The sequence below is a fragment of the Castanea sativa genome, chromosome 2, assembly GCF_040712315.1.
Source record: "Castanea sativa cultivar Marrone di Chiusa Pesio chromosome 2, ASM4071231v1".
Taxonomy (NCBI): domain Eukaryota; kingdom Viridiplantae; phylum Streptophyta; class Magnoliopsida; order Fagales; family Fagaceae; genus Castanea; species Castanea sativa.
This window is the reverse complement of record NC_134014.1, coordinates 5,976,186-5,991,328: the sequence shown is the minus strand read 5'-3', so window position 1 is coordinate 5,991,328 and position 15,143 is coordinate 5,976,186. Positions and strand designations below refer to the sequence as shown.

The 15,143-nt window shown below is 33.0% G+C and overlaps 2 protein-coding genes across 2 annotated transcripts; both read right to left on the bottom strand.

Annotated features, from left to right (window-relative positions):
• Window positions 1-261: 261 nt before the first annotated feature.
• Window positions 262-6,000, bottom strand: LOC142626252 (endo-1,3;1,4-beta-D-glucanase-like). The gene is made up of 7 exons (XM_075800052.1): window positions 5,808-6,000; window positions 2,919-2,940; window positions 1,590-1,719; window positions 1,267-1,357; window positions 1,088-1,177; window positions 905-1,005; window positions 262-551 (listed from the first exon to the last, which is right to left on the bottom strand). Exons 1-7 carry the CDS (start codon window positions 5,953-5,955, stop codon window positions 411-413), a joined length of 723 nt encoding a protein of 240 aa, XP_075656167.1. The 5' UTR covers window positions 5,956-6,000; the 3' UTR covers window positions 262-410.
• Window positions 6,001-9,749: 3,749 nt separating this feature from the next.
• On the bottom strand, window positions 9,750-10,382 carry LOC142624798 (uncharacterized). The gene has a single exon (XM_075798548.1). It carries the CDS (start codon window positions 10,380-10,382, stop codon window positions 9,750-9,752), a length of 633 nt encoding a protein of 210 aa, XP_075654663.1.
• Between the last annotated feature and the right edge of the window lie 4,761 nt (window positions 10,383-15,143).

Sequence of the window (15,143 nt, the reverse complement as noted above, 5' to 3'; positions counted from 1 at the left end):
TCATCTATTAAAAAAATATTATTTTATTTATTGATTATAAATAACCCTATTGGTTAAAATTTGACGGCCTTTTTTTTACTTGGGGCCTTAGGCAACCGCATCTCTTGATCTACCATTCAGCCGGCCCTGCATCCACCTCATATAAATTTCTTACAAGTCTGTGGCTTGACAGGAGACTTAAACAGGGGGCATAAATTTAGGACTTCCAGGATCACATCAAGTAGGAAAGCTATAATCATGACTTAAATACAATCCCATAAAATCCTCAGTAGCATCCCATAATATCCTCAATCAAAATACGAATCAAACAAACTCAAAATTAAAAAAAAAAAAGAAAAAAAAAAAGCAGCACAAAGTCTAATTGAAATCATCATAATATCTGGTGTCCACACCAGTGTATAAACCAATTTTCACTTAACGTACTTGGTAAACCAATTTAACATGTCCAAATGAGACTCTTCAGCACTTTTGACAGCTGATTCATCATCAACATTGTACCTTAATGTCCATCCATGAGCCACACCAGGGAATATTTTCACAAAGCTGTCGAACTGAAAGATATAAATAGTGTGAGGGTTAAAAAAAATGCAACTGAATTATCATTAAGCTTTGACACACAAAGTAGATGCTGCAAATCGCTTCACTTTTGTTTTGGGAAGAAGAAATAGTATCTTTCACAAAAATAACTAGAAATTTTAAGCAAATTGCACTAATGCTGGAAGAGATTATGCTCTCTCAATTGAAAGACATGACTAAGAGCATTTTACAGGCTTTATTTAGTTCTAAAAATCTTCTGTGATGGAATTTTACTTGAAAGTTATTTAAATTGGAACCAAATGTTTACAGTTACTAAATTCAAAATCATGATGTGAAAATCCAAGAATGGCCTTTCTTAAGAACTCACCTCAGATTTTGCCAATAACTTCTCTCCAAACTGTTTCAATTTTTCCGGTGGGGACCATTGGTCAATCTCAGCTCCCAGTATAGCAATATGAATCTTAACATCTGAAACAGTGAACTTTAACATCTGAGACAACATGCAGTATGTAACAAAATTTAGCATGAGCTTGAAAAATGGGAGACTTGCCATCGACTTCATCTTCTGTGATTGAACCAGGATGCAAAACGACTGCAGCGCGAAGGTCAGTAGAACTTGCTAATTTCACTAACACCATCCCTGAAAAGTATGCAGGCAAACCAGACGTTTTCGAAGATTTCAGGCTTTAAGTTTCTTGTCAAAGTTTAAATTGAAAGCAAATCACTTACCTCCCCAGCAAAAACCTGCAGCCCCAATAGCAGAAACCCCTTTACTCTTCAAAGCTGCAATCACAGCTTTGGCATCCTCATATCCTTTATCCTAGAAGGAAAATGTATTTAAATTAAGCTTTAAGGAGTCAGGAAAAGGAAGGTAGAAGTCGTACAAAACAGATGATAAGTCATTCTATTTCAACTTAGGTCCCAAATAAAACATGCATAAACATGTGATAGTCATCAAAGGCAAATCAAAATGGCCCCTGCTTGTTTTGTTGATTCTTGCACAATTTTTCATATGCCCATCCCAAATTGGAACTGAAATACAAGAAACTAACCGGGTTGTGAACTTTTCCCCACGACTTTACATCAAAGTTAGGGTCGTTATAATCAATAATAGGGTCGCCATAGAAAAAATCAGGAACTACCACCAAGAATCCAGCTGCTGCAATTTTGTCCGCTAGTTTCCTTCACAGGTTGACAATGAATAATATTAAATATCATATAATTAGGAATAACTGATAATTGAATGCATGAATGTCCAGTATTAGTTAAAACAAGGATTGATTTAGCTGGTGAATAAGAAGAGTGACTTGGAACAGAAACAAATCCAAGACATGGGTGATGGCAATAAGGTTCAATTCAAGTGCTTAGTGAAAGCTCAAATATGATAAATCATGGTATGCGAAAAACAGTCTTCCACCAATTCAAATGACAGAGGACTGGAGATCATTTGGCTCAAGTTTAGATCATTCATTATGAACATAATCAACAGATCATTTACATGTGAAGGACTAACAGGTGGTATGAGAAATATCAAATACATTGTGAGTGAAAAAGAATAAAAAGAAGAGGAAAAGTACATTTACTGGGCTAAGTATGGTGTTTCAGACTAGTAATCTGAACATCTTATACTGATGCTATGTACAATCAACAAATAGAAACAAGTTCAATTTACAAAACATTAAAATTAGTAAAGGGAAACTACCAAAAAAAAAAAAAAACTTGTGATATTTTCCTCTAAAACACAGAGACCCCCTGAACTGTGAAATGTTACACATGACCCCCTGTAGTTGTGTAACATTCATGGGGTTCTTTATATTCCCAATGTTGAAGGATCTGGGAGAGGTGATTGGTTAGGCATCCCTACCCCCCCAAATTTAGGGACTGTGTTTTACAAGCAAATCACATGGAATTTTTTTTTATAATTTCTCCATATAGATACTTGCCAATTTCATTTCTCTTGTTCTTCTAAGAAATTATAGTCTGAAAGTTTACGAACTCATCATTGTATCCACTTCCATTGATAACTCTATTCTTATGATATTCAACAGCTACATTTTCCTTATGCTTAGCAATAAACTAGTACAGATCTTTTGCTAACTCATATTATTATTGGCTTTAAATTTTCAACCAAAGCTAGTTGGTCCTTTCAATATCTATCTTATGTTTCTCTTCTTTAATATTTAAATTCCCAATGGTAAGTATTGAATGTTGTAACAAATCCATATTCTCTTATTTTGAATGATAATTCTCTTTAAAGAACAGAGGCAAGCACCCAAATTTGCAATTAGTTTCCTCTATACAGCTTAATTGAACTTCAATTTTGAGCAATCTAGTTGGTTACAATACTTGATCTAGTGAAAGAAAGAAGTCATTAATTGTACCTGAAATTTGGTGCTTCATACCCTGCAAAGCAAAACATCACAAGAGGATGCAGAGATTAAATTGTAGCTTCTAGGAACATAATCAAATTTATTACGAGTTATACAAGAACCATATAAACAAACCCAAATGGTTAAAAGTTTTTTTTTTTTTTTTTTTTTTTCTGTTAGCAATTAAAATCGCATAGCATTTAACAAGGATGTACCCAAAAAGATAATCAAAACCCACCTCTAAGCATTTTGAATTAGAGTCTAGAGATTCAAGAATTCAAAATATACATACAACTTTATACATATAAAATATGGAATAAGATGAAGTTACACCCAATTTTTGTAACTGAATTGGTACCTCCCCATGGACAAAGTACTTGGGGGTCTAGGGGAAGAGTTCGAACTGCAGGGTAAGCAGCATGTTGTAATTATTTCTCCAAAAAAAAATAACTTTTTTTTTGGGATATAAAGAAAAAACAATTTTCATGTATTTTTTAAATAAAAAACATGTTTGGTTGGTTGAAATTAAAAAGATAGTTTTTTGAAATAAAAAATAAAAAATATGTTATTACTAGGATTTGAACTCTAATGCTAACTCATTAAATAAGATAGATTTATTAAATTAAATTCCTGTTTTCATTGACTTTTGAAAATTAGAAACTGAAAACAGTCTTTTGCATGTTTTCAGTTTCCTTCAGAAATTGAGTTTTGAGAACAGTTTTTATTTTTTGTCCATTTTGAGTTCCCAAATAAGTTTTTTAGTCTCAAAAATATAAAATTGTTTTTGGAAATAGAAAATAAGGGAAAAAAACAGTTACTAAACATACTAATACACAAGGAAATAGGAGAAAGTCTTAAAAAAACTGATAGTAGTGTATATTTAAAAGGGCATAACTCTTGGATACACAACACATGCTTTAAATTTCTTTAACTCACACTCATTTTTCAATGTGGGATTAACCCGCTGTTTTTCTTTTGAGAATACTAAGGTTATGTTTGGTAATAGTTTTTGTTTTCTATTTTCAAAAATTTGTTTTTGATAATGTAAATAAAAAACAATTTTCTTGTATTTTTGAAATAAAAAACATATTTGATTAGTCAAAATTACAAAAAATTGTTTTTTGAAGAAAAAAATAGAAAAAAAACTAAAATATGTTGTTATTAAGATTTGAACTCTAATGCTAACTCATTAAATGAGACAGATTTATTTGATTAAATGTGTATTTTTACTAACTTTTGAAAATTAGAAACTGAAAACAACATTTTATATGTTTTCAGTTGTTAGAAACATATTTTATGTAGTTGCCTAATTATTTGACAAAACGCAATTTACTTATATTTTGGTAGATCTAGGATGTATTTAATACTTCAAAGAACATGTTGTTCAAGTCTAGTATTAAAGCCATGAAGATTGGACTAAGAAACAAGTGAAGAAAAGGTGTTTACTAAAGCTGGACACCTACTGGACACCTGTGGACTCCTGCGGACAGTTGCTCGACAGATAGCTATCTATCGAGATTTAATGAGACTCAATACCTACTATCTATCGAGGTATCTATCGAAGTTACGGAAATTCAAATTTTCAGATTTGATTTTTGGGTCAGACTTTTGTATTTGTGTAGGGTTTCTTTTCTCACAACCTTAGGCATATATAAGGCTTATTTTAGAGACTGTTACATAAGAGAATACAAAGAGAACATATGCAAAAGGTGACCGAAGCCTTATTCTCTCTGAAAGAAGCTACTGCGTTTTTTGCACCTTAGGGTTTTATAACCAAGTGCTTCTTGATCTTCATTGTTGATGAAGTGAAGAACTCTACAGCCAACATTCTTCTTTCTCAAGTTGGTGAGTGAGTCGCGTACTGGGATTCGTGCAAAGGAATTAGTCACGTACTGGGATCCGTGCATCAAAGGGTGACGTTCATATATTGAAGAGTTCAGAGGTTTTGAAGCGGTAGAAAGTTTCTGCTATGAGTTCATCTACAGGGATTGTAGAGTCTAGGGACAAAAGTTTTGTACTAGATCTGAAACTTCTCTTTACTATAGTGAATTGCTTTTCCGGAAGGTTTCCCCCGAGGTTTTTTCCAGTGAAACTGGTTGGTTTTATTGGTTTTCCTGGATCATCATATCTTGTCTTATTTATTTTTCTGCTGCACTTATATTTGACATGATATTGATGTTTGTTTGTTTTAACAAGTTTTATGCATGATAAATCTACTTAACAACTTGGATTTAAAACTTATTAATTCTATCAACCGGGGTCTAAATTTTCCAACATCAATTTCCTTCTCAAATTGAGTTTTGAAGATAGTTTTTGTTTTCTGTCCATTTTAGGTTGTTAAACAAGTTTTTTAGCTTCAAAAATAGAAAATTGTTTTTGGAAACAGAAAATAAAGGGAAAAAACAATTATCAACCATACCCTAAGTATTTTTAACACACACACGAGGAGAGAGAAAAACACCCAGTATAACTATCTACGAGTGCTACACCACTCAAATAAATTTACTGCTAAATTAAATATTTACATTATTCTTAATATGCATGTCAAATTTCTTATTAATTGGATATTATTAACCATTCCATCATGTTTTGTGTAATGTATAAAAAAAATCATATTTTGAATGTGGTAAATAGTTATTAAACTCTAATCATCTTGAAAATTACAACCACGTAGAGTAATTTAATGGTAGATTTGACAAGGTGTCAAGGTATGTATCAGGTAAAAAGATATTGAATTATGTAACATTTTTGAAAATTATATCATGTATAACTTAAAAAAATAAAAGACAAAACATACACACATAAGAGAAGAAAAAGAGTTCTAACACAAAATCACACCTCATATCACTTGAACGCAACTTATTATATGTATTTAATTAGAGAGAGAAGATAAATTGGTACCAAGACCATCAGAAATGAGAAGGATAGCAAGCTTAGAATCTGGAGAGCCAGTGATGTAAGTTTGAAGGCCTCCGAAGTCTTGGACAGTCCCTTCTCCACAGATTGAGCTCAGGGTCGATGGGTTCTCAAAGCACTGAGAGCTCGACATCTTTACAATTATCAATGTCAAAGTTAATCTGAAGTGAAGCTTAACTGAGCTCTTATTGCAGAGATAGTGAAGACTAAAAAACAAAATGATTGAATTTGATATTTGAGAAACGTCAGTACTTACGTAACACTAACAGGACTAACTAGCGTTGGTTCGTATAATCTCTTCAAAACAATTCTATATTCCGACCATATTTTTATTATCTTTTTCCTTTCACATCACCATAGAATCCATGTCCCTACTTCTGTTTCCAAGAGTTCTAAATTTGTTCTTATATTTACAATTGTTTAATAATTTAGGAACAAACTTTAATGTTAAATTTTGGGTAAAATACAAAAATCATATTGGTAAATAATCAAACCAACACCAATCACCTTTTTAGTACTTATAAAAAATATATAATTTATTAAAAACAAAACGACACACAGAAGTCAATTTCTGACAATTTTTTTTTGAAAATTTTTGAAAATCCGTACATTATTTAGTGATGAAAATAAACTCGTGACAACACAACAATACAATTTTGAGCATCCGTACATTATTTAAAGTGCTGTTCGTTCGGGTTGTCCCAGGCTCAGCCAAGAATATTCCTTGCTGGTATGGGCTTGAGCATCGACATGAGCATTTACAATTTTTTTTTCATTTCGTACGTTTTAGACTTATTTTTCCTATTTTATATACTTATTGTTACAAAATACTCACATCAGTTTGTTTATTATATATATTTATTTAAATAAAATATTCATTTCTTTAACATTGTGAACAGTAATCATGAGAGTGAGGTGAGAAAGTAAATGAGAAAAAGAGAGTGAGGAGAGAGAAAAAAATAATTATTATTATTTACACAGTGAACAATAACCATGCATATATACATGGTTCCTATTTATTTACAAGACCATTGTGTATATTTAGACATTTTTATAAAAACTGATGTGGGAGGTTTTTGGGTTAAAATGTGCAAAATTAAACACTTTTTGTATTTTAGAAGACTATCCATGAGCTGGTGTGGATGCTCTTACAAGACTACTTAGATTTACCACCAAGCTATAGAGAAATTCAACTTACTCTTTTTTTTTTTAAAAGAAATTCTAAAATTCAATACCCTAAACTTTAGTGGAGCCACACTTGACACCATTCGACTAATTCAAGTTCACATAGAAATGTTACGTCTACAATATTTTTACAATAAATTATAGGTGGCAAATTGTTACTATTAAGTAAAAAGTTTATATTAGTTGTGGGCGGGCCCAAATTATGACCAGTAATAGTCTGCCATCTAAATTTTTTTGTGACAGTATTGGGATAGGAATGGGTTTTGCTTGATGTAGATTCTGAATATGTACCAAAGGCATGTGTAACTCATACAAATTTCTTACAAAGATGTTCCCATCCCCCTCGATGTATTCCAAACCCTCTCTCTTGTTAAGGCCTTAGTTAATGGATCTACAAGATTATCACAAGATTTAACATATTATATATTAATGATACCATTACTCAAATAAGATCTCACAATACTGTGTTTTCTTCTTATGGGTCTGGATTTGCCGTTATAAAAACGGTTACGTACTCTACTAATTGTAGCAGTGCTATCATAATGAATTAAAATAGGTGGTATTAGTTTTTCCCAAAAAGGAATTTCATGCAACAAATCTCTCAACCAGTTTACTTCCTCACTTGCTGAAGCTAAAGCTATAAGCTCAGCCTCTATAGTAGAGTTAGCAATAATAGTTTGTTTTTTAGATTTCCAACATATTGCACCACCACTCAAAGTAAAACTTCCTTTTAAATCTAAAAATAGTGGGGGCAAAGAAGTTGTAGAAAATGTGTTATCTCAGCCTAGTTCTTCAACTCATTTACAAAATTAAGAAAATCTTGAAATTGAACTTAGAAGGAAATCTATAGGCTGTACCGTTTACTACATATCCAAGAAAAACACAGGTGGTAGCTGTAACACCCAATTTAAGTATTTTGGGATCCGTTAACTTTACAAAGGCTAAGCAACCCCAAACTTTAAAATATCCCAAATTTGGCTTATGCCCCTTCCACAACTCAAAAGGTGTAAGTTTAGTTTTTTTGTGTGGCACTTTATTTAAAACATGACAGGCTGTTAAAATTGCTTCCCCCCATAGATTTAGAGGAGCACCTGACTCAATAAGCATGGCCTTTGTTAAATTAATCAAAGTTCTATTTTTTCTTTCAGCCACACCATTAGATGCAGGTGAGTACGGAGGAGTAGTTTCATGGATAATTCCCAAGGACTAAACAAATGAGTTGAACTCAATAGATTCATATTCCCGACCTCTATCACTTCTATATCTTTTTATTTTTCACCGAATTGGTTCTCAACTTCTCTCAGAAATATTTTAAATTTCTCAAAAGCATCACTTTTATTTTTTAATAGATAAACATATGCATATTTCGAGAAATCATCAACAAATGTGATGAAATACCTGTTTCCTCCTCGAGTTAATTTCCCTTTAAATTCACAAAGATCTGTGTGAATTAGTTCTAACAATTCAGTATTTCTTTCAACATTTTTATGAGGTCGTTTTGTAATTTTAGCTCGGCTGCATGCTTCACATTTTTCAAAGTCTTTTGTTAGTCTTGGGATTAATCATATGTTACTCATAATTCCCACATATCTACTGTTTATGTGACACAAGTGAGCATGCCAAAAATTCATAGAAGACAGCATATAAACAGAACTAGCATATGACATATTATTTTCAATATTTAGTTTGAACATTCCACCACAAGCATACCCTTAGACCACAAATAATCATTTCTTAGAGATTACATATTGATCAGATTCTATTGTTTGTTTGAAGCCAGCCTTATTCAGTAAATAGCTTAACATTAGATTTTTCCTCATGGACGGACTGTATAACACATCTTTCAAAGTGAGCACACATCCAGAGGTAAATTTTAACTCAACCTCACCACTCCCAAGTACCTTGGTTTTGCTAGAGTCACCAAGCATAATTGTTTTTTCTTCTTCAAAAGGAGTGTATATTTTGAACCAATTTTAATCATAGCAGACATGCGTATTGGCACCAGAGTCTGCCCACCACCTTTCAACATATTGGATCATGTATATGTCTGTAATCATAGCCACTAATGGCTCTTCGGTAACATTAGCCTATGGGACAGATTCATGTTTCCGAAATTTACAAAATCAAGCAATATGCCCACTCTTGCCACAGACAAAACATGCATTAACTTGTTGGTTATTGTAACGGGGTCCTTGGTTCTTATTCTTTTGACTAGGGTTGCCCCTATTGTGAGGTCCACCATAATTTTTCATATTTTTCTTTCTTGGCCTCAATTGAGAATTTTTAGGAAAATGATCTTTGGGCTAGTTATTGCTTGCTGAAATTAAATTTACCTTGGTGATAGAATGTCCATTACCCTCTTATGTTATAAGTGCATCTTGTCCTCTAGTGGTAGAATGTCCATTACCCTCTTGTGGTAGAATGTTCGTTACCCTCTTCGGTAACATTAGCCTATGGGACAGATCCATGTTTTCGAAATTTACAAAATCGAGCAATATGCCCACTCTTGCCACAGACAAAACATGCATTAACTTGTTGGTTATTGTAAGGGGGTCCTTGGTTCTTATTCTTTTGACTAGGGTTACCCCTATTGTGAGGTCTACCATAATTTTTCATATTTTTCTTTCTTGGCCTCAATTGAGAATTTTTAGGAAAATGATCTTTGTGCCGATTATTGCTTGCTGAAATTAAATTTATCTTGGTGGTAGAATGTCCATTACCCTCTTGTGTTACAAGTGCATCTTATCCTCTAGCTTCCTCCTCTATACGGATGCGAGTGATCAAGGATTCTAGGGACGTCTCCTTTTGCTTATGGCGCATTGATTTTTGGAACTCTTTCCAAGATGGTAGTAGCTTGTCAATAAGACCAGGCACAATAAGGTTGTCCTCAATCTTTATGCCTTCGGATCTAACTTCTGCTACGACCATTTGAAAGTCTTGAACCTGTTCCACAATAGATTTGGTATCCACCATTTGATAGCGAAAGAAACGACTAGCCGCATATTTCATTGCACCAGCCTCTTCAAAGTCATATTTGCTTTGTAAAGTTTTCCAAATTTTCTTTGCAGAATTGTATGTAGTATTATAATAATCATAAAAATGATCCGCAAGACAATTTAAAAGATAATGACAACATTTATACTCATCTTGTTCATACGTATCTATTTTTTCTTGATGATCATAAAGTTCATCTTCGATTATGTTGTCAGTAGAGACCTTGTTTGGATTCTTCTCAATGAGGACATAGGCTACCTTAAAAAGACTTAGATAGAAAAGAACCTTGGCTTTCCATCTTTTGAAATGGGCTCCCTTAAAACAGAAGGGCTTGTTGAGATCTCCAACATTGTCATTTGACTTCTCAGTTGTTAGCTCCATTTTGAATCTCCTTAAAATTGTTGGCGCAAACACAATAATAATGGAAACAACACAAAGAGAAACTGAATAATACATTGAATATTATTAAATTGAAGAGATGAACACAACACTATTTGGACTGAGGCGCGGCACTCACTCTCTTTAAGGAGATTCAAGCCCTTGGTTGGCTAATCTTTGTAACCGGTGTAGACCTTCTCTGACTTGTCTCCCCCAAGATATAATAGCCCAACAAATGTTGTATGGCTAGAACAGCTTCTGCACAAAGTATTCAAGCCCAAAACTCCACCAGAAGAACACCTTTCTTTGGCCCGAAATCTCTCAAGTATTAAGGAATATTATTGAATTCACTCTCTCACACAATACTTTGAGCTTTTAAGTTTTTCTCTTCATTCACACTTGATATGAAATTAGTCCATAGCATAACCATATATAGTCTTCCAACCCTTCACATAACCTACATGTTATTTATTAATTTAGAAAACTTATTTTAAATTATTTAATCTAACTTACATACAAGTAACTCTTTCTTTAACAAATTTTATTATTACTCATCTCTTTATTCATCTTTAGTTATTTTAAGTTTCAACATATTTAATTTAAAATGTACTAACAGTGTACGTGTATGTGAGGTAGAGTTGGAAAGGAAAAGTGGAAGGAAGCAGAAGTCTTATAGAGAAGACTAAATAGAGACTAGTATTGAATTCAGTAAGTCGTATGTTAAAGATATCAAGGCTCAATCTTAATCAAAGTTCAAGTCTATTATATAAAACTAATTCAAGTTCATTTGATCAAATTCTACTTAGAATGCAAGCAAAGCAATTCTAGTCTTACTTGCAATACAAGCAAAAAAATCATGTTCCTACTAAATTTAACTGGTTGTATATACCTAATAACGGATTTATTGTAAAATAAAGGTCTTAATAATAAAGATGCAGTTATCATCATTTTTATGTCCGAAGTGTTACATGCTTTACATTTACAATCATGCACTGGCCAGTGCGTTGAAGACCCGTCTGGTAATTCTTAAAAGATAGAGCTCTTTAGTTCACTGTATAAGTTTTATTTTTTCCCTCCTTTTGTCAGTTCCATGCCATTTCAAGTGGTTTGTACGGGTCACTACGTGCTTGGTCTAAAGTTCCCTGTAAAAGCCTGCTCTTCTCTGGACAAATTCAATCCACTTGTCTTCCTTCATGGTGATCTATGCCTCCAGAAAGCTAAACATAAGAACATGGCATCCCTTGCAAAATCACATTGAATACTTTGTCCAACTTTGTTGTTGTGGAAGGAGTTGGATTTTTGCTTTATAATAATAGAAAAAAAAAAAAAAAGTTACCTTGATTTTTTTGGCTATTCCATTCCCAATATGCCTTGATGCCTTCTTCAATTATATCTTTTATACCTTTTTTTTTTTTTAATAACACAGGTCAACTATTCAAAACAGCCCATAATGTTAGGGAGACAAATAAAAAAAATTGAAATATTAAGGAGCAATATAAAACAAAATCACATTTTAAGAGCGTAATTTGCACTTTTTCTTATTGATTACAACCAAACATGATCAAAACATCACAAAACATAATTATGTCCTTTCATAAACCTCATAAATATAAACATGACTACAAATATGAACTAACCTAAATCTCATTGCACACAAAACGAGATCTCAATACCGGCCAACAACTCACTCTTACACAGCCAAACCCTAACACCGAAGGGCCAACTTGGACAAAGTTTCATTGGGGGAAGATTTCTAGCCCAACAATGTTATATACGAAACAAATTTCACTTTTTTTTAACACTTGTGTAAAATCACTTTTACTTAAAATCATCACTAACATCACTTTTATTGTAAATCAATCACAATTCACAAGTTATTAACAGTTTTAAAATCTGTCACATATCAAACTTATTGTTCTCACAAGACGACCATACTCTAAACATCTCAGTAAGAGATCTCAATAAGCATCCCACTTTTTAATGGAGCAAGGAGTTCTTACACAAGTGGACCTTGCACCGAACACACCCACATTGCCTTGAAGTAGGTTAGGTCAAACCAAGTTGGGCTCAAGTCCATGTGAGCTGAGCCTTGTCCATCCAATATTTAATAATCTTTTCCCAAAAAATAATAATAATAGAAGAAACATCTTGAGAAGCCCACTATTTCCCCACTATTTTCTCAAAACTAGGGGTGTGCATGAGTTGGGTTGGGTCGGGTTGAGAGGGTTTTTTAACCCAACCCACCATGGTGGGTCAAAAAAAATTCAACCCAACCCAACCTAGCCCATCACATAAGTCAAACCCAACCCACATGGGTCGGGTTGGGTTAGGTTAAACTCATGGATTAGACAAATTATTATTATTATTATTAAATTAAGTAAAAAAAATATAAATATAAATATATTAAAAAAACCCAAAGCTTAGTATCAATGTAACTCCTTAAAGGCAAACAACAATAGTAATTTACTAAGTTTTGTGTGAACTAATTAGCTTTAATATAGAATAGTTAATTATATAATATATTTTATATATATATATATATATATTAAATATATGGGTGGGTCGGATTGGGTTTGATAGATTTGAAATTTTATGACCCAAATCCAATCCAACTCACTATCAAAAAAATTTTTATAACCCAACTCAACCCAACCCAACCCAAGCCCCCAAGACTTAAAAACCAACTTAATCTAACAGATTGAATTGGATTAGTTTGGTTTTGACAGGTTGATTACACAACCCTCCTCAAAACTAGTAACACGATGAAGCCCATAAACCCAACCCCCCCCCAATTTCACCATCACCAATTTCAACCCCTACTGTCGGTTTCTCCTCTCTTTCTTTGTAAGTTTTTGCAGGGTTTATCATCTCAAACCCCAATATATCATTAGCTTCAAACGCACCACACACATACGCACAAAAATGGGGTCTTTGGAGAACGGGGTTGAGAAACTAACACTACATGTCAGAAGAAGAAGAAGAGCCAATATTGAAAGAGCAAAACCAGAGGTTTTGCATCTTTCCCATAAAGTACAAGCAGCTTTGGGAGACGTACAAGAAGGCTCAAGCCAGTTTCTGGACCGATAATTTCTTAACCTTCTTGATTTTTTAGTACATGAATTCTGTGTTCTTTTTGTGAAAGTTTGGGTTCTTCATTTTAATCTGTGTGTTCTTGGAAATTGGGAGAATAGAAAGCTGAACTGGTCTCTGTTCAACTTGTCATGTTTGAATTGAGTTTTAGTGTCATTGAATAAGGGACCTCAAATATCAAGTTTGAATCTTTTGGTCCTTAAAATGCTTTGTTTACTATGCATCTATCAAAATGCCACCAAGATAGAACCTTTTGGCCCTGAAAGTTCTTAGTTTAGTCGTTGAGAAATTCGAGGAGGATAAAGAAGAAGACTTGAAAATTTTTGTATTGAATTGGTTGAGTTTCTAGGAAAGCATTATAAGGAAAATGAAAAATTCACCCACATGGGTTCTTTTTTCTGTTGAATAAATTTTATATAATCGTAAATCATTTGTTTCATATTATTTGAAGTGACAAAAAATTCATTAGAAGTGATTTATTTCAAGATATATAATCATTAATTAAGTTTTTCAAAGTCCAATTAAGTTGAGTACTTGAATATTGTAGTAGTTATATTTTTCCAAGTTTTAGAATTTAGGACCCATGTTTGGGATCAACATCATTTCCTGTTTTGAATTCTGTTCCTATATTTGACTAACCAAATGTATTAGAAACGCTGGCCTTAGTAATTGAAAAATGTTGAGAGGCTGTGTTTGTGTTTCAATGACTTTTAAAGAAATGAATGTCTACAATGGAGAAGTTATCCTATTCTTTCTATATATCAGATAAGGAGCTGTTGTGCCCCTTGGCACTTAGAGAAAAACAAAGGTTAGCCAAATGAAACTGACCATAGAACTGTCACGCTTTAGCTGTTGCAATTGGATTTTCATTATTGCTCTTGTTTTTTGAATGAGGCATTTAAAGGCTGAATTTGCCCTATTCTTTCTATATTTTTATTTTGTTTTGATAATTGATTTTGGATTTATTATCTCATATGCAAAGGTCTATGCTGTTGATTGAAGTTATGGATGGGTTAGATAAATTAGGGGCAAATACATTATTGAAATGTCAAACAACATGGCCATTCTGCAGCTTCTACCATCTGGAACTATTGGCTATAATGTCAGGATGCAAGTCTATGTTGAGTGATATGCACCGAAATAGAGAACTGAAGAATCTGGATTCAGGTTTAGAAACAAGATGTTCAACTTCTAGGTTGAGATATTCCCCTCCCCACCTTGTCTTTTTTTGTTTTGGAGTAGTAGATACACTGGAAAAATGTAGTGCTGCAAAGCATCACTTTCCTCTTCTGAATATAGCAATTACCCTTTTAGTTGGAAAGGATTGCACCTTGTTGTGCCAATGTGTGACAGATATTATTAATTTTATAAAATTCATTGCTATTATCAGTTATCTCATAGTTATATCAACTTCATACACAAAATTTGTTTAAACCAAAGTCACTTCAGTTATAGTGTTTAAATATTTCATGTTCGCCATTTAGAACAGATGTTATTATTAATTTTACTCTCTCTCTCTACTATTTTTTAAAATATTTATCACAAAAATTGTTTAGACATTTTCTCCTTGAAACTTAACTCGTGGTTAAACATGAAAGTATGACCATTGTAGTCCGGATTGTCTCCACCAGGATTCTTTGTCAGCTTGTATTGACTTCACTTCTTAGGATGGCT